The sequence below is a fragment of the Protopterus annectens genome, chromosome 8.part1 (genome assembly GCF_019279795.1).
Source record: "Protopterus annectens isolate FY-2018-M chromosome 8.part1, PAN1.0, whole genome shotgun sequence".
NCBI lineage: Eukaryota > Metazoa > Chordata > Ceratodontiformes > Protopteridae > Protopterus > Protopterus annectens.
Genome location: NC_056742.1, coordinates 352,165,226 through 352,185,358, shown reverse-complemented (window position 1 = coordinate 352,185,358; position 20,133 = coordinate 352,165,226). Strand labels below are relative to the sequence as shown.

General features: G+C 37.6%; 1 protein-coding gene across 1 annotated transcript in view; it reads left to right on the top strand.

Annotated features, from left to right (window-relative positions):
- The window catches only part of LOC122810348 (carboxylesterase 5A-like), a 384,579-nt gene extending 365,403 nt beyond the window's left edge, over positions 1-19,176 (top strand). The window contains exons 11-13 of the mRNA XM_044081929.1: positions 388-537; positions 18,314-18,386; positions 18,584-19,176. Coding sequence (XP_043937864.1) covers positions 388-537; positions 18,314-18,386; positions 18,584-18,770 — 410 coding nt within the window. The 3' untranslated portion in view covers positions 18,771-19,176. The remainder of the gene's footprint in view (positions 1-387; positions 538-18,313; positions 18,387-18,583) is intronic.
- Positions 19,177-20,133: the final 957 nt, after the last annotated feature.

The window sequence follows — 20,133 nt, the reverse complement described above, 5'->3', positions numbered from 1 at the left end:
AATATCGCATTGAAGTGTTTGACATAATGTAATGTCACATCTTCTCAGGTTAGACAAATACAAAAAAATAGGATGATATATGGTTAATGGTCAGTAAAGGCTCAATACAGTAGAAATAGCTAGTCTAAAGTAGTTCCAGTAAATATCTTTGTTAGAAGACAGGGGAGAACATGCAAGTAAAAATATCTTAAAAAAATACGGCAGCAATAATGTGATTCAGCTGTATGAAGACAGGTCATCTAAGAGTCCAGTATAACAAAGCCAAATGCTGTCATATCCATGTCTTGTATGTAAACACATTTGTTACTGTAGATCTTATTGCTGATGTTCAATGTAGTTTTATGCTCCACTATTATGTTTTGAATAATGACTTTTTCTTTCTTTAAGATGCTGGTTACCCAGTATATTTTTATGAGTTCCAGCACCGCCCCAGTATATTTGGAGACAGGAGACCAGACTTTGTAAAATCTGATCATGGGGATGATCTTGCCTTTGTTTTTGGTATGCCTTTCTTAACTGGAGAAATTAAACCATTTGGTAAGTAATTTTCCTTTAAGTATTAAATACTGAATCTGAAATTTAATTTTTAAAAGGTAAATATTCAAGCAATAACAGAAGGTGTCCGTGCACAATAAGCCATCAGAAGTTTTAAGAAAGAGTTTATAAACTATTTCACAAACATAATGGTTTAATTTTACCGGTATTTTCAGATGCTTATATCAATTACTGACAACGATATGGTGAATATGATCATTAAAGCTTGATTTTTAAGGCATCACTCGCAAAACTCGACATGCAATAAGTAACTAAGAACATAATGTGGGTGACTAAGTTCTCATTCATGGGAAGGGGTGGCAGTGAAACACATTACAGATGAGGTTGCATCCAGTCCTGTATGAGTGAAATTCCTGGCAGAGTTTCTTAATCTTATAAAATATGTTCACCAGAATTCATGCTTGCAAGAAATCTGAACATTACTAACCAGTGCAAGAGTAAAGTAACATCTAGTTAGACTTTTGAAATGTGTTCATCCATTCACAGATGCAGACTTTGTTAGGTGACATACCATTTAGTAAAAACCAAATACACTCCATGATATTCTTTAAGATACTTTCATTTTTGATCTTAAGTTTTCTCAACATACAGTTTAGAAATATTCCATTTTTTACTGCACAACCACAGACTAGATATTTCTGAGCGCATGTAGAACCGACACAGACATATACACTCGCAGAACCTACTTAATTATACTTGTTATGTTATGTTGAGGCTGTAGTGTTTATCCCTGCCCCATAGCTTATCCATTACAATTGTCTGATTACAGACCTTTGCATATTTGTTGGTTGTTTTGTTTGTTTTTTTAAAGAAGGGGTCAAACCAGTGGTATTTATTTATCAAACTATCTTGTATGCTAATTGTCTCTCTTTGATCTCTTGAGACCAAGCAGATACCTTGGAATGGTTGCCAAGTAAAGAAACAAGAGAGTGAGACACACACATGTTTATACTTACAAAGCTACATTTCAGCCACTAGGAGCACTTAGTGGACCACTGTTGGTATGGCCTGCTAAGGAAGCACAAAGGAGGTGCATTTACAAAAGTCTAAACAATTGTATGTAAAACTATATATATGTGTTTATGTACACATAAACATGCACATAGACACACACACACACACACATACATGAGGTTAGATTTCTTTTTCTCAAATCATGCTTTGTCAGGATAAAGCCCTGACTACAGCTCAGCCAATCCAGGTTTGATGACTTGACTCAGATGACTGATGGAGTGGCAGGGGAGACATGGGTATTTGGGGCTGAGTGTGGCTACATGATCATTCCCTGCAATGATTCTTGGTAGACTGTGGGGACGTCAAAATGAGGGGACATAGTGCAAGGAGGTGAAAAGGATGGTGAGCATAGCTGAACTGCAGTGAAGGCAGGGTGATATGTCACACCCCACCTATTGCACACCTCCTTTATGGATGTAACCATGACACTTCACTGGGAGGGGGGAGTAACAAGTAGGCCCAAGCTAAAATACCCTTGACTGAAGGGGATTGACAAGACTCCCAGGCTTCCATAGGATCCAGTACCAGTTCTGCCTGCATCAGAGTAAGTCTCTGGGAGAGCAGAGAGGTTGACAGGCCTGGCATGGACATAGAGCACTAGGCAGCAAGGCTGTAAGATGAAGCAGGGAGCAAACAATGATTTGTCAAAACCAACTTAGTGAAACTCCAGTCTAAGAGCTACCACAGGTCCTATGGGTTCAAGCCTTATCTTCCCCATTCTAGGACTCCGTGAACCAGGATCACTAAATCAAGTTCTGATAAATCTTTGGTGAGATATCAAAACCCAAATAAAAGGCTGCTTAACAAAATGAAAGGAAACAGTATATATCTGAGGTCTGAATTAAACAGTCAGCTGTTGCAGTGGTACCAATATAATTCTATGAGTCACAGTTCTTTCAAGGTCCTGTTTTTTAAAGTCTCTAACTTTCTTTGAGATGCTGCTATTCTAGAAAGGATTACATTAATTAAAGGGGTGCAAGGGGATGCAAAACTTCCCGCATAGAGAATGTGAGGGTTTGCCCCACAGGAAACCAAAGTCAGCAGTTTTGTCCCTTGTCAAGGACTTTCGAAGAACTGGGGCTCAAATAATTGTGCCATGCTGTGTTGTAGCACAAAGCTGCTTCTTGGTATGATTAAGTTAAAAATTTGTAAAATGCTTGTGTTCTGTTTGGGGGTATATACTGTTGCTGCAATGAGGAGTGGTTGTTTATACTAGTTTAGTTTAGTACAAAAGGGGATTTTGCTTCTTTATTTAAATGTATGTAAATGCTTGCACCTTGGCATTGTACAATAAAAACAAGGAACAGTACAAGGAAAGTCTCTGCTCTGTAGCTACCATTAATAAACATAGCAAATGATGTATTTAAAAATAATAAAAACTGCCACTAACAATGTAAAATTCTAGAAGACAGAGCTGAGCCTGTCAGCTTGCAAGACTCTTCTACGCAGATGATAATACAGGAAATGTTTAAAGGCAGACGTCATCTCACATACACAAATCAGCTAAGTTAGGTGATTCCCCAGGACCACAGCAAACTAAAAACAAAGAGTAAAAGGTCACACAGATAATCAACTGGTTAAAAAACACAAAAAGAAAAATCTAGCAATGCTAGACTTCTAAATGTGTGATACCCACCATGTCCCAGGACCCCCACTCCACATTCCTGGAAACACTGGGAAACATAAAGGTCCTACCAAACACCCTGATATTGGGTGATTTCAATTACCCAAACATTAACTGGGAGAGCTACTCAAGTACAAACTCCCTTGCCCAACATTTCCTAGAATTTATCAACTCAAATGCCCTGGATCAACTGGTCAACACCCACACCACAGGTGAGAACATATTCGACCTGGCCATCACCAGCATGGGCAACCAGTGTTCTACACTGGAGGTCAACCCCTCGCTGGTTAGATCTGACCATAAACTGATCACTCTGGATATCCACATTCCGCCACCACCCCCAATCAAAGAAACCACTGTGAAAAGCTTTTCAAAAGCAAACTTCACGTTACTTAAGACCGAGGTGGGAAGTTTCAAAGCCCCCATGCTAAAGGATAACGCTGTCCAAGCTGCAAAATCCTTTACTAATGCACTCTATGGGCACCTACAAGAATGCATGGATCGTGCCATCCCAAGCAAAACCAAGACTCACTCCTCCAAGAAAAGGAAACCAGTCTGGTGGACCCCTGCCATAAACAAGCTATACAATAGAAGGAGGAAACTAGTACAGAAAAGAGTAAAATCCCAAGAAGGAAAGACATCCCTGATCAGTATCAGCAAGAAACTACATTCCCTCATAAAATCATCCAAGGCTAGCTTCAAAATAAAAATTGCCATGGGTTCCAAAAATAACCACAAGGCATTCTTTAGCTATGTCAAGAATCTAAGTGGCAATTCTCAGATCTGCTCGGAGTTAGTGCAGAATGGCACAAAATACACTGAACTGACCGATATAGCCAACATCCTGGCAGACAGGTTCAGTGCAAACTTCACCCCCCTCTCACCCCCAAAAGGGCCCATAACTATACCAGAATAATGTAGTGCCCCTGAAATCACAGTCACTCAGGTTAAAACAGCCCTCTCCAAGCCAAAATCACCGCATCAATGGGACCAGACGGTGTCCCAGGCTGCGTCCTACATGAGCTCAAAGATGAACTAACTCCTCACCTAAACACACTGTTTAAACTCAGCCTCTCCACAGGCTACGTGCCCACAGAGTGGCGCACAGCAACGGTTATTCCACTCCACAAAGGAGGAGCAAAATGGACCCCAGGAATTATCGCCTGACTAGCTTGGTCTGTAAAGCTATGGAGCATATCATCATGGATCTAATTAACAGAGACATTGGAAACCTTCAAACACTGGACCCTACCCAGTTCGGCTTTGTTAAGGTCAGATCATGCCTCCTAAACCTGGTGGACTTCTTTGAGACAGTTGCCAAGGCTATAGATGAGGGAAAGGTGGTCCACACAGCCTACCTAGACCTTGCAAAGGCTTTCAACACCATTCCCCACTCAGGTATTATAGACAAGCTCACCAGCCTGAACATAAACCCCTATGTCATGAGATGGGTTGCCAACTGGCTCATGGACAGAACCCACATGGTAAGTATTGCAGGAGCTAGGTCTGACTCTAAACCGGTTACAAGTTGCGTTCCCCAGGGCTCAGTCCTAAGACCCTCCTCTTCGGCATATACTTTTCAAAGGTACAGGCAAGCACAGGAGGACTATGGCCGATGAAGTTCACAGACGACTGCAAACTAGGGGCTATAATTGACTCTCCGGCTGACACAGACATCCTTCAAAAGGGTCTCACTGAGACAGATTCCTGGTGTCAAAACTATGGTCTCAATCTAAATGCCAAAAAGTGCATAGTCATCCCCTTTGAAAAAAACAAAGTACCCACAAACTACCACATAAGTGGTAGCCCCCTAAATATAGAAGACGTAATAAGGGATCTGGGGACCCAAGTAGATAGTAACCTCTCCATTGATAATCACATTGCCAAAGTGGTGAGAAAATCCTTCTATGTGGCCCACCTAATCACAAAAGGGTGTGCATCCAGATCTAAATGAGTCATTGGGCCCCTCTATGCATCACTCATCAGACCCATCATAGAGTACAATGCTCCATTTGGGATGTGCCTTACAAGTCACCTGCAACAACTGGAAAGACCACAGAAGTACCTCACCAAGAGGATCACTGGCCTCAAGCAGATGCCCTATGCAGCTCGACTGAAGAAACTCCAGCTGTATTCAGTTGCATATCACCTATTCAGAGGTGATCTCTGCCTGACATACAAGGCCATGTCCAACCCAGAATTGATGGACATGCTCCACCTAAAGAAAACCATATCGCCTCGAGCCACATGCTCCAATGATCTAAACCTCACCACAACAATAAATAGGATGTGCTGGAGGGATAGATTCTTGTCCCAGAAACTTCCCATGCTCTGGAACAAGATTCCAATCTACATTAGGCAGAGCTCCTCGCTAACCCTCTTCAAGAGAAACCTTGATGAGTGGATGGGAAACAGAAAGTTTACCCCAGGGATCACTTCAATGGCTCTGCTGGACAGAGGGACAGGGAACTAATCTAAGGGGGCGGCGAAAGCCAACACATTCCGGTTAGGCTTATAAATGCCTTTGAGCAGATAGCCTAGTACCTACCTATGAACATATGAACCTATACCACAGCAAGGTAACTAAATGAAACCCTGCCAGAAGTTTTAAGGTGAGCCTTTGGAATAGTCATTAACTCCTCACCCATTGACCTGGATGGTTAGGCAAGGGTATAAGAATGTAGCACCTCTTGGTTATGTGGGGCATGGAAGGTGAATGCAAGAATCTTTAATTTACATCTGGTTGCAGCCAGCAGCTAGGATAAATCATGCATTACAGACATGATATGGCATTTTGAGCAATGCCAATCAACAACCTGGCTACTGGGAGGTGTATCTCCTGCAAGTTTGATTATAATGCAAAAGCCCAAGATGTTGGGCCCTTCAGTAGTCCAAGTGAGACAATATCAGAGTATCTATTAACATTGAGCCCAAAGCTGATTTTATATAACTCTATATATAAATATATATATATATATATATATATATATATATATATATATATATATATATATATATATATATATATAAAGTCTTCTGATCATAGCTATATTATTCAGATGGAAGTAAGAAGTTCTGACAACAGATTGCAACTGGTTCTTCAGTGTCAGGTAATCATCCAATGCAAATCCTTTATTAAATATCTAGACACAAATTCCATTTGGTTTCCTCTGCCAGATGAAGTTGTAACAGATGGCTCCATATACCAGAATAGCTTTGGTCTTAGTTTTAAACAATAATTGAACAATAAATTGAAATTGAAATCAAAGCAATACTCCATCAGACTAATGGGAGAAAGACAGGTGTAACATATAAGTGGCACAAGACTGACAGAGAATACTGCTCCTAACCATGAACCATCTTAAGTGGTACATGGACTCCCTGAACAGAAAAACAGCCAAGACCTGAGGCACACTGCATTCTTAAGGGTAGAAACTAGAAGAATTTAGACCTGGTTTATCCAAATGGGAATTTCCAGAGAGTTTAAGAGACAAACCTCTCAAGGACAGTACCCAATAACCCACAATGAAGCCTCAGCCATTTAATCAGAATCCTGTGGTCCACAATGTCAGAAGACAAAGACAGAATGAAATCTTAAAGTGGAATGACCAAGGATCCAATAACTTCCAAAAAAATAAATGCAGATCGACATAAATCATCTTCTTGATAACTTCAGGAAAAAAATTTGGAGGTTCAAGACAGGAAGGTAATTCTCCAAAATGGTATCATTCAAAGATGGTTTCATGGGGATCAAAACAATCTAAGCTCCTTTTAATATAGTTGGAAAATCTCAGTACACATGGAATAGTAAACGATATGAAGAAAAATTAGTTCTAACGAATCTAAGCAAGAGTTACCCATCCTCAAAGGGCCAAGATCCAAGGCACAAAAAGTTGGATTCATTGCTGAAACCACATAATCAAACCCACAGAGCATAAGTCAAGATAACCCACTACAGATGTCCAACCACAAAATCTGGGGAAAGGACTATTGTATCTCGCCAGTCTTGCTTACAAAATGGCATACAGCATCCGTATGTTCTACAGGGGAAATATACTATATGGGTTGTGATGCCGTGCCCTGGCCCAGCAATCAAGGCCTCAGTCCTCACCACTAACACCAATGAGTGGCATCTCATATAGGAGGAAAGGATAACAAACACACACAGTAAAGTGCAAATTTCCCTTAAGAGCACATAGAGATCACAGTCAGTCCTGGGCTGGTTGCTCCTTTGCTCTCCAGGTCCCCAATAAGACTCCCCACTGACACAGCTATAGGGTCCAGATCTCAACCCAGTGGGCAAGCTAAAACCTCCAGCACCCTCTTTGTCCAACCAGTGCTTCGTGTCCCTGCCCAAGTAGCTCACACACACACACACACACACACACACACACACACACACACACACACACACACACACACACACACACACACACACACACACACACACACTTTGAGATGAGTTTATATAACCACACAGACACTCCTGGGGAAGGCTGGCACAGGTTCTCCAGCTATGCCCCTTTTTCCCAGACTATACTGTAGTACCAGCTGGCACCACCCACTAATATTTATCAGCTACGCAAAGGCTCTTAAAAGGGTGTCTAATTATTACTGTGTAATATTATTAACCAATTGGTAGTATAGCCCAGGGCTAAAACTATAGGAGTGGCTTCGTACAATTTTACCAAAGGTATGCAAGTACTCTAAAGAGCTTAAATTATCTCTGCAAAAACAGCCACCATTGAAAGGTTTTATAAATATTTAATAACAAATAGACAAAACACAAGACAATACTTTTTACTACACAGTGCTAGTCGAGAGTTCAGAGATCACAGAGAAATACTTAAAATAATTCAGTAGTACAGTTTTGACATCACAGAAAAACACTTAGTCTAATCTTTCTAGTTTCTAGCTATTTTTAAGGGAAAACACAAGTCTAAAATAAAGTTACATATAGAGCAATACAGTGCTGATGAGTTGGATGGTCAAGATAAAAATGCTTAATGCTCTCTGATTCTCTCTGTTGTTAAAAATCACATTCCTGGTTCACATTACATAATTCTTCACACTTCCCTAGGTTCCCAGGCTAACAGAAACTACATTTACATTCTTCACCTCTGGGCAGAAACCAGAACAATAAAGGACATTTATACATGCAAATTTTGGCCATTAACTCTGGCCTTAAAACAATAGGCAGGATGCCTCACTCTAGACTCAGTGGCTTCAAGTTTTAACATCAAAGGGTCACAACATGGTTTACTTGGTCAGTAGAGTGCACGGTTGTTACATTTTTTCCAGTTCCACATGTAGCACTATTTTTACCATTTAAGACAACAAGCCTGTGGTTTACATTAATATTTACAGATGACAGAATTATCTCCAAAATTCTAACTGGCTAGGCTGACAGCCTTCATCTGTCTTCACACAATCTTCACATGGGTAACCAAACAGGCCAGGCTGCACAGCCTATCATTCACACACATGAGAGCTCTTGAATGATCAGATACATTAGAGTCTTTTTAGATCCAATTGAGGGCTTTGTCTGGCCATTGAAAACAAGACTGTCCTTAAGAAGACATGACATACTCCATCTTCATTTCAACCTGTGCCATAATCTAGTCATCATCATCATCTCATGTTTAAACTATTGTGGGCTTCATATTGTATCCATAGGATTGTGCACTAACTGAGCTGATCTGATACAAAACACCAGCATTAGCATTGTTAGAAGCCAACAACAGTTTAACTGGACCCTACACAATGAACTCATCTAGGAACAGGTTTAGGATTATGCTGAGGATGTTTTAGTTTATAGGCATTAAATCCCTTTGTTTGATCAGCTCCACATTATAAGGCTTAATTGGAGGAAGGCTGACCATGAAGACAACCAGGTAATTGTCCAGCCAGGAGACAGGCTCCACCAACAAACTCCTGGGTTCAAAGGCCAAGCTGGATAATTAGGTCTTTTGACTAATCAGTGGGAACTGCCTCAGCAAAGGCAACACTTTCTAACAACTCTAAAAGATTCATGGCACTGTCTTAGGGCTAGAAATTCATCCAGGCATCAAATTCCTCCTAGGACAGCCACCTGAAAGACTGATGAACTATACCAGTCAGGAGATTTAAGATCTTGTACAGAAACGCACCCAGGTAAGCTGGCAGATGGTTCACAATGAATATGAGGAAGTTCGCTCTTGCATTCGGGGCATATTCTTCAGTGTTAGATTTCCCAGCCTTTGCCCTTTCAGATCCGGATATGATGAACAACAAAACTGCCACTCCTCCACCAGTATTCCACTGCCTTGGACACTGTATTACACAGTGACCCTGTGGGATGTAAGACTCAAGGCAAGGCTCTGACCAGCTATCAGATGAAATCTCCATGAGGAAGACAAAGCTGATTATACACAGCAAGTCTGATATAGCATTAGGTTTATTTCTGATCAACCCAGTATTATATAACAGCCCTAGAGAGTATTAAAATAGTAAAGATCCTAGTTAGTGGTCATAGATGACAATCTATCACCCAAGGTACTGCCACAAAGCAGGAAGGATCCCCATCACACTTTGATCCTCTTGTTAGGGTATGTAGAAAAGAATCCACCTGCACCCGGATGCGGTAGATAAGTGAATCAACAGAAAAATAATCAAAAGGGTGAAGAGCCAAGAGGGGGCCCCTAAGACAGAAGAGCCTTATTAGTAGCAATGACTGTCAAGTGTTAACAAAAAAGCATGTACTAAGGAATAAAATTATGCAAGTACGATTAACACTATATACCAAAGTATGCCAGATTAGTATACTAAAACTGATAAAGAACTACATGGCACAAAAATTAGCAAGAGAAGCTCAGTAAAATTCCCTCAGTATAATCCTAGAAAACATCATAAAATGCACCCTGTAAATATAATTCTCATGAATTTCTTAATGTACTGCTGTACACACATTAAGGTACTAACAGGTTTAATTAAAGGAGCAGCAAGACCAGTGCAGTGGTGCAGCGGTTAACTTGTCAACTCACAGCAAGAGATTCTCCAGTTTGATTCTCAGCAGGAGTGCCTTCTGTGCAGAGTCTGCATGTCCTCCTGCATTTGCATGGGTTTCCTCCAGTTGCTTTGGGTTTTTTCTTCATTCTAAAGACATGTGTCTGAAACGTTTCTCCCCAGGCCTGCTGTGAAAATAGGCTCTGTCCTAGTCTGACATTCTAGGTCAATAAATGTTAAATAAATAATTTAGAAGCAGGGTTTGAGTCACACTACATGCATCTAACCAGAAAACCTTGGTAATTATAGTCGATATGTTTTTAAGTTCTGAAAATGTTCATCTGTTTATATGGCATGAATACTTATTTGCTGATGAAAATGTAAATAGTCTAAAAGAGTTTGCATTAATTTACTGTAAGAATGCTATATTTAGCAGATAGGCTTTGCCCCCTGGAGGAGTCTTTATTTAACTTCTACTTATTCTGTTATTCTGTTACTTAGCATTTCAGTAAGTTGGTTTATCAATCATTATTTGCATATAATCTGATAGACACATACACACACACACACACACACACACACACACACACACACACACACACACACACACACACACACACAAAACATGGGTGTACTTAACTACACCAAAATTCCCAAATATAAACCTGTAAAAATTAACATTCCCAACATAAACAGGTTACTGTGCAGGCTTGAAGCATAACCTAGGAGATGCAAACTTGGAAGCAGTGTTTATTGCAGGAGGACAAGCCTTCCTGTACCCCCCCTAAGTATATATACTAATTCAGAGATCACAAATCCCTGAAGATGGAGCATATTCACCAACCCCTGGTATTGTTGATCTCGCACACCTGTCAACCGTCTGTTTATGTTGATAAAACAGATGTTGAAATTTGACAGTTTTTCTTATTTTAAATACACCCATATATCAATTTTATATATATATATATATATATATATATATATATATATATATATATATATGTATGTATGTGTGTGTGTGTGTACGTGTGCGTGTGTGTGGGTATATATATATATATATATATATATATATATATATATATGTACAGATAGATGTAAATGTCTATACTACAATGTCAAATTTCACTAATTCCACTTTGCAATATAACATAAAACAAAATATACCTCCCTACTTTAATATACCAATGTACAGATCACACAATAGTGTGGATAAAGACAAAGTCCCGTAACCCACTAAGTATGATCTCACACAGAACACCCACCATGCTAGAAACCAAAACCAGCGTAAATTAATCTAAAGGAAATATTCACATGTACTACGCAGCAATGAAAGTGATTTATGAAGAGCACACACACTTTCACTGCTAAAAACATAGATGTGTTAAGTGAATGTTACAGTATTGTTTTTACTATTCTATACCAAAAGAAACACACAGCACAGAATATCTGCAACAATCAACTCCACCAAAGCACAGATTTGACCATGTGTATCTCCACATTATAATGGACCCATGTATCAATCTCTCTCTCTCTGTATTTATGTATATGTATATAAGAGAGAGACAGAAATACACACACATACGCACACACACACACACACACACACACACACACACACACACACACACACACACACACACACACACACACACACACACACACACACATGTAGCTATCTAAATAGATGGATGTAACGGGATGAAAACTACTAATATGAAACATTGCCACCAATTGTAGGTAAAATCACGTAATCACTGATGGAGAGAATTTTATCATTTCTGAAAGGTGTCACATCAGAATGGTGATACTCTGCAAGTCCAACACAGTTCCAAATTAAATAGAAGAAAAATATGTACTTCTCTTTTTCTGTATATTAATCAGACCTCCCAACCGTTCCGAATTACTTGGATTTTACCGAGTTTTGGGGTCAAAATGAAGGGGTGCCACGATTCCCAAGTGGCACCCCTTCATTTCCGATTTTTCTTTAACTTTTTTCAAACTTTCGCGCTGTCGGTGCTGACGTCATCGCGTGTGCAATGATGTCAGCGCCATCAGGCTACCAGCCAGTCGGAATCGAGCTCAAGGAGCTCGCATCATAATTTCCGGCTGGCTTGAATTACGTTAACGGCGGGAATTGCAAGCTGGCGGGTCGCGAAGCAGAATTAAGCTAACAGCGGGGCCGGGAATCGCCGAGATGGGATTAATGGTAGCCGGGAATTGTAAGCTGTTGTTCGCCGAGTCGGGGGGAATTGCATGCTGACTGACTGTTCAGGATTAATGGCAGCCGGGCCGCGAAGCAGAATTAAGTTAACAGCGGGAATCGCTGTTCAGGAAGGATTAATGGCAACCAGGGTCCGGATGCAGGTAAACTAGTGCCTTCTATATTATTGGATCTAGCAAAAGCATTTGATCCAGTTTCATGTACTAGACTGCAATAAACATGTCACTCTTATTAAGAGTGTTTTCTAAATAAAGACACACACATTAGAAAAAAAAGATCACACCAGTGTGAAACTGACAGACTGAAACATATGGCAAGGCTAAGTGTTGCACAACGTTTTCAAGATAGGTTAGTCCGATAATGAATTTACAGTAATAAGAATTCTTCACAGTTTGTACAACAGTTGATGTGTGCATATTTGTCTGTGTAAACCATTAAATTTAACCAGTAAATGAAACAGTTCTTCCATGTAACAGCAATAATTTTGACGGTCCAAATAATTTGTTAAAAGAACTTGAAACATTATATGATAGAGGTATGCAATGTTAGGATCTCAGTTAGTTATAATGTTGAGTAAGACAGTAAAGATAGTCTTTCTGTTACTGGTTTTAATGAGTACAATGTATGCTATGATCTAAAACAAAAATAAGTACATCTTGCAAAGTGTTAATATATTTTCTTCTTAAAAATCTGATAGTGTCTGCTATTATTTCAGAGTATCACTTTACTATGTATGGTGAATTCTACAAAACAAAGTGTTATAAGATAGTTACTGTCCACCTGGACCTTAACTTGGTTTAAATACTGTCTCTTATTTAGGGCTCAGTGAGTCTTATTGGCTTGGCTTACAGGAACTGAAAGTGTGTGCTAAGCTTGCCTTGCTTATTTAACAGAAATTGCTTTCGTTTTATTGTATTTTAATGGCTGCAGGAGAAAATGTGCTTTCATGTTCACGTTGGCTAACTTGGCTTACAGGCAAGGGTGTGTGCTGTGCTCTCTCTACTTAGAGAAACTGCTTTAATTTTACTTGTATTTTAACGGCTGCAGGAGAACATGTGCTTTCATGTACATATTGGCTTACAGGCAAGAAAGTGTGTGCTTTAACAGAGACTGCTTTTATTTTGATTTTACTGCTGCAGGAGAAACTATGCTTTAATGTTCATATTGACTTGCAGGTTGGGCAATGTGTGCTTTACTTATTTAACAAACTGCTTTTGGTTTACTTAACAGCTGCAGCAGAAAGTGTCTGAGAGAGACTGTCTGGAATGTTGGCTCATAAATACTTTTGGTCTGTTTCTCTTAAAATTTTGTTTTCTGGCAAATCCAATGAGAACTAAATTCACTAAATCATTGCCATTTAAGTTTCAGTCTTCCTGTCTTTCAGGAAATGCATGCTTGGTAACACAAAGTGTCATACAAGCAATGTTTAAAACGTGTCCCTTGTTTTGGTCTGTTGTCCCCTTCCCAATAAATTTTTGGTTATTTCCAGATTTCTTATGCTGGATAGGTCTTCAGGGGGAGAGGAGTATAGTGCTGTTTATAGTAAGTGTGTTTGTGTTGTCAGTAGACTCAGTAGTATGATGGGTCGAATACTTACTTTTGATATAGAAGGCTGTGGGTTCTACTCCCACAGCATGTAGATTGCTGATACTGCACTCTCTTGTACTTTGCAGTCCTGAGAATGTTCTCTTTGGCAGAGATGGCTAGTAATTATGAGCCTGTTATCAGTTTACCATCCATTCCCTGTTGTAATATTACTAGCTTATTATTTTTTATGCAACATAGGCAATTTATATCTCAAGGGCAACATGCATGTTATTTGTAGATGAAACAATGAAATATTAAGTTGTTTGCTAGCAGCAACCTCTTCATTAGTTACATATTTCTTTAATGTGGAAATATTATGTGACTTTTACTTCTGCAGAGATTGTGCATATTTACTTTACTGATACTGGTGGATTGTAGACATTATTCATACTTTTATGATGGAAATGTTCTGAACTGGGCAGTTTAGTCAAATATTGGTTCATGCACTTTGTTTCATTGCTTACAACAGTAAAGGTGTTCAAAACAATAAATTTAAAACGCACTGTTGCAAGTATGCTGTATTATACAAGGAATATACTTTAATATTGTCTGGAAAATGTATCAAAGAACACATGTAATGTTTTGTGTACAAGGGGGCCTATGATTTGAAAACAACCCAAAGCTAATCTTACCACTGGCCAGATGCATTTTCTTTGTGGGTTTCAATGCTGTTTCAATGAATGTGAGTTTCAAGGGCAGAGTAGTTATAATGCTAAGTCTATTTTCATTGTGAGATGTGAGACTGTATTGCTTTGTTTAGCAGAGGTCCAGTAGTGTTTATGCTATAAAATATAAAATAAACGTTTTAAATTAATCTAAATATTGTAGAAGTAAAGCAGTAAGCACATTATAGTGTTTATGGTAAATAGGGCAAATTAACCAGGTAATGGTACATTGCAATGGCTGCAGGGGGACTCTGGTGCCATTTTTGGTTATCTGTTCTTCAGTTTGTGTTTGAACGTTGGCACCCCACAATTCCACTGGAGTGGGCGGGGTTACATAATTATGTATGCAAATTATATGTTAATCAGCGTACAGATTTGTACCTATTTTTCATAGGCCTTGTCCAGATTTTTGATGTTTCCAGGTTGAGAGGTATGATATTAATGGCAAATTCTTTACAAGTAAATGGTCTACTGACCATTAAAGAGATAGCATCTGTCTTCACTTAACATATCTACAGCCATTTGTTATAATCATTAACAAAGATCCTGCTAGCACATATTATCAGTTTGACAGTATTTCATCAATTAACATTTATAGACACTGGATCATAGAAAAAAATAATAATTGTAATCATTTGTGAAAAGAGCTGTGACAACACACTCATAACAAAGTTTTTACAAAAAAAAAATTCCAAATTGAGTCATAACTGAGACTATTTGGTTACAAAGTCTCAAATTCTAATGTAAAATAAGGTGCTTTCCTCTCTAGTACTTTTTTTTTGCTACATTAGTAAGCATATTGGATGCCCCAAAACAACTCACTAAACTGAAAGTCTTCTTTTTTACTAAAATCAGGCTAAAATGTTGATCTGCTTGACTCATTAGCAGACACTTCCTTCTGTCATATATATGCATGATAACATAAAAATGAAATTCCTCAGATGATTTACAAACAGAAAATGCACAGGGAAAGCATAAACATTTCAAAAAAATCAATAACTGCCAATAAATTACAACCAAAACTAGATTTAAATCTGAAAACTCTTCCATATTTTGATATTTCTTTTCCCTGGCAAAATATAAAAGCATCCAAATTTCTTTACAAACACACCTGAAGTATCGAGCTCCATTATGGTATTTAGTTATAGCTGAGACTAACTGGTATGATCATTCTTAGTATAAGAAAAAGTTGATAGTTCTGGCAAAAGCCGGTGAAGGACTTAACCTTTGTCAATAAAATAAGTACATTTTATTGCAATGTCTCTACCATTATACGTATGAGGCAAACAGTGCATTACAAAATATATGATTTTCGTAGAAGTCTGTTATATTAAAGTGATAACTTTCTGGGCCTTGTAAATAATTTCTTTAATTGAAATTTAGTTGCTGATTTCATTGGCAGCTTGAAAAAAAATGAATAATGAAAAAAAAATCCCTAACTGCTACATAATCTTTTAGTTAATATCCACTCAAGATTCACTCCGGAGACCAAATAAGGGTATGAGACCCAAAAACAACTTGATAATGATAAAAATAACAGTTCAATATGATGAACAAAACGTGACCATAAAGGATGAAAAAAAATGATTTAGTTTAATAACGCTTGTTGTAACAAAAGTGCGTTTTCGAATGTCTTCGTCAGAAAAAACACGAATGTCTTCGTCAGAAAAAACACGATATCACATATGTGATATCGTGTTTTTTCTGACGAAGACATTCGAAAACGCACTTTTGTTACAACAAGCGTTATTAAACTAAATCATTTTTTTTCATCCTTTATGGTCACGTTTTGTTCATCATATTGAACTGTTATTTTTATCATTATCAAGTTGTTTTTGGGTCTCATACCCTTATTTGGTCTCCGGAGTGAACCTTGAGTGGTTTTTAGTGACATTTTGTTCACTCTTTCATCTCTTTTCTTTTAGTTAATATGTATTATGCATATGGGTGAGCTTTTTCAAGTTAAAATAAAACAAGAGTGTTTAGTAAGAAAATCATATGACACTGTGTTTCTTGTCGTTTTCATGAAAATAGTATCCTTTAATTCGAATAACACATTTAAATAATTCACTTTTGAAAAGTCAGTTTGCATGGTAAAACTTCAAAACTTTTTGTCTCTGTGTAAACGATTCAAACTCCTTGGCATTGTAGCAAAATATAAAAAGGGTGCCATTCAGTCTACTGAAAATAAGTAATCATTGCATTTTGAATGAAAAAATCATGAGTGCAACTCTCTTTCACATAACCTATACAGAAGTTAGCATGAATGAGGTATACTTCACCCTGACATGGCTTTAAACCTTTCATCACCAAAATGTGAAGCATTCTTGCCCATAATGTGGCCAAATTAGTAAAATGTGGAACACTTTCTAGCAGATTATTAACATCAGTTAGAATTCTCTGAGGATAGTTAAATGTATTACTTTGCACCTAGAGAAAGTTCTTTTGATCAGCTGACATAATTCAATATTATTTACTGTACATTCTTAATAGTGAATGGTGATAGCCCTTTCTTCCAATGTGGAACTGTGAGGAATATGGAATTTTTAAGACACAAAATGAGAAATGTTCCTCATAATGAGTTACTCTTGAGAGGTATGCCATTTAACTCAAAGTAAATAAGAACTCAACAGATGTTTAGCACCATATAATATGTTCATTACAAGGCAAAAATAGCTCACATCATTTAGTCCCTTCTCATGATGCTATAAAGGGAATCTGTTTTTATGTCTAAAATGGAAATAATTGTCCCTAGCTAAAATTCTTAGTTTGTTAACTAATGACAAATAGTCTTTAAAATGAGCATAAAGTAAATACACAGTTATGTGATGAGCAATGCAATAAACCCTCAACATTTTCAGAAAGAGAATAAACATAAAATAATATGCCTCCATGGTGGTGAAGTGCTGCAATTATGGGAAACTGTAAAAGAGGAGTGTCCTGGCATTGTTTATTACCAGTTTACTTACGTCATCTGCTCTTTAACCAATCCTCATTTCAATCTTTAAGGTTAGGAACTGGACTTTTTCATAGATTCATAGATTACTACTAGGCTAACTGCCCTTGTGGGCCATTTTAAGCCTAGCCAATTGCCCCATGTGAGAATCAAACCCTCCACCTTGTGTTTGTAAAGTAAACACCTTAACCATTATGCCAACCTCCCCTGACTTTTCTTTTTAAGTTTACTGCAGTTTTCATTCTGTGATCATTAGAATGCATTTCCACTTGGGAAAGTGACAGTGGTGTATCATGAAAATTTATGAAATGAAAAGTTATCTTAAACCATACCCTACTGACCCAAACATAATCGTCTGCACTAAGGATACAAGACATGTATGTCAAGAACTTTATCTCATATACTAACAAGAGAGTAAGCATAGAGCTTGTTAGTGTATACAAGTGAGTAAGCACAGAGCTTGTTAGAGTATAAGATAAATTTATTGATATCAAACGGCTTACGCACATAGTCAGCCTAAATAAATAAGTGCTCAGACAGCAATTTCCAGCCCATGTTTGAAGCAATAATCATTCATTTCACAAAAAGACAAAACAGATCTTGTTTTCAATTATACAATATAACTTTTACTAATTATTGTTACTAAATAACATTATTGTTTACTAAACAGCGATGTTACATAATCTTTTGTTTTGTCTTCCCTACAGAAAATTCAACTGAAGAAGAAAAATCATTCAGCAAAATGATTATGAAATATTGGAGTAACTTTGCATATACTGGGTAAGGCCTTTTTGCTGCCAACATTTATATCACTGATGGCACTTTATCAAAAGACTGACTTTTATTTAAAATTACATCAGATGGAGTCAATTACAATTGTATTTCGGTACTTTTAAGACTGTTACATTTAGACTAAATAGATTTTATAAACCCATTTTATTTTCAAATTTAAAATGGCAGTATATTCTTCCTTGCAGATCCCCTAATGGAGAAGGTCTCTTACATTGGCCAGCATATGATTCCAGAGAGGAGTACATGCAGCTAAACATAAAGCCAAGCAGAGCAGCACACTTTAAGGAGAAAAGAGTGGCGTTCTGGATGGAGACACTCCCTGATAAAGTAAAGGAAATGGTGGGAAGAAAGAATGAACGTTCTGAACTGTAACTTTCTAAAAAAACAGTAATTCTGCATTTAATCGAAAAAAATGTACTAAAATACAAGCCATGCAGAAAAACCAAAAAATGTATGTCAGACTCCAAGAACACCTGTCTTTATACAGCTTTAGTGTCTTATAGATATTACAGCTATGGAAATATATTTCATATTCTGTAACAATGCAATTTTAGGAAACAGGGTGACATTCTCAACAAAGACAGATAAAGTAACATCACAAAACAGTGAATATTTAGTCTTACAAATGTATTAAAATATAAACTATTCTAGTGAAAGATGTATACTACCAAAATGGTACATGGAAAATGTTAGGTTACATTTTTTAGATTATATATGAGCTGTACTCCTCATAGCTATTTTTGCACATAAGCACTAACTAATAAAGATTATCACATAACTGAAGGAGTTCCCTCTATTATAAATAACTCACAATTCATCTTCCAGTTGTAGTTGTGCACTAACACACCCTGCTCCAGTCAATTAAAATACAGATTATTATAGTGAAAATATATGCTACCAAAATGTCAGATAGAAAATGTTCAGTCAAGTTTTCTAGATCAGCTGTCTGTACACCATCTTCTCTTACATTGAAGTAGTTATGAGTTATTCTCCTCTATCTCATACGTATTTTTATACATAAACCATAACTAATAAAGATTCTTATCACACAACTTATAAATATTTAAATGTAACTTATAATTCATCTTCCAGTTGCAGTACTTCACCAATACATCCTGCTCCAATCAATGAATGACTCTACCAACTCCAGTACTCACAAACTCTTCCTTTACTTTAAATGATTCTTTCATCCCTTTCAGTTATCTCCATTTCTCAAGCAATCCTTCTCTTTTCTATCCTGACTCCAGTTCCTCTACAGTAGGAACTTTACTGTACAGGTATCACTGCATTGACATGAATCTTTGGTATATAAAATAGTTTTAGATGGTCAGACAACTGAGGATTTTAGCTTTTGCAAACGTTATATAACCAAATGTTCTGTAGTTGTCTAATTTTTAAAACATTGCATTTGAATTTTTTGCTTGCACTTTTGTGTCTTCTGCACCTGGGTCATGGCTGAAAATGGTCACAAGTCCAGCCCACCCATCCAACAAAGAATACATAATAGATGTTTTGCTTTCTTAGCTTATTATTTACAAAATTTGTCACACACACACACACACACACACACACACACACACACACACACACACACACACACACACACACACACACACACACACTATATATATATATTCTTCTTGGAAAAATGCAAAACCCTTACCAGGAATGAAAATTATGCTACCATTATTCAAGCTGTGAGAATTATGAGGTAATGCAAGATATGCAATTATAC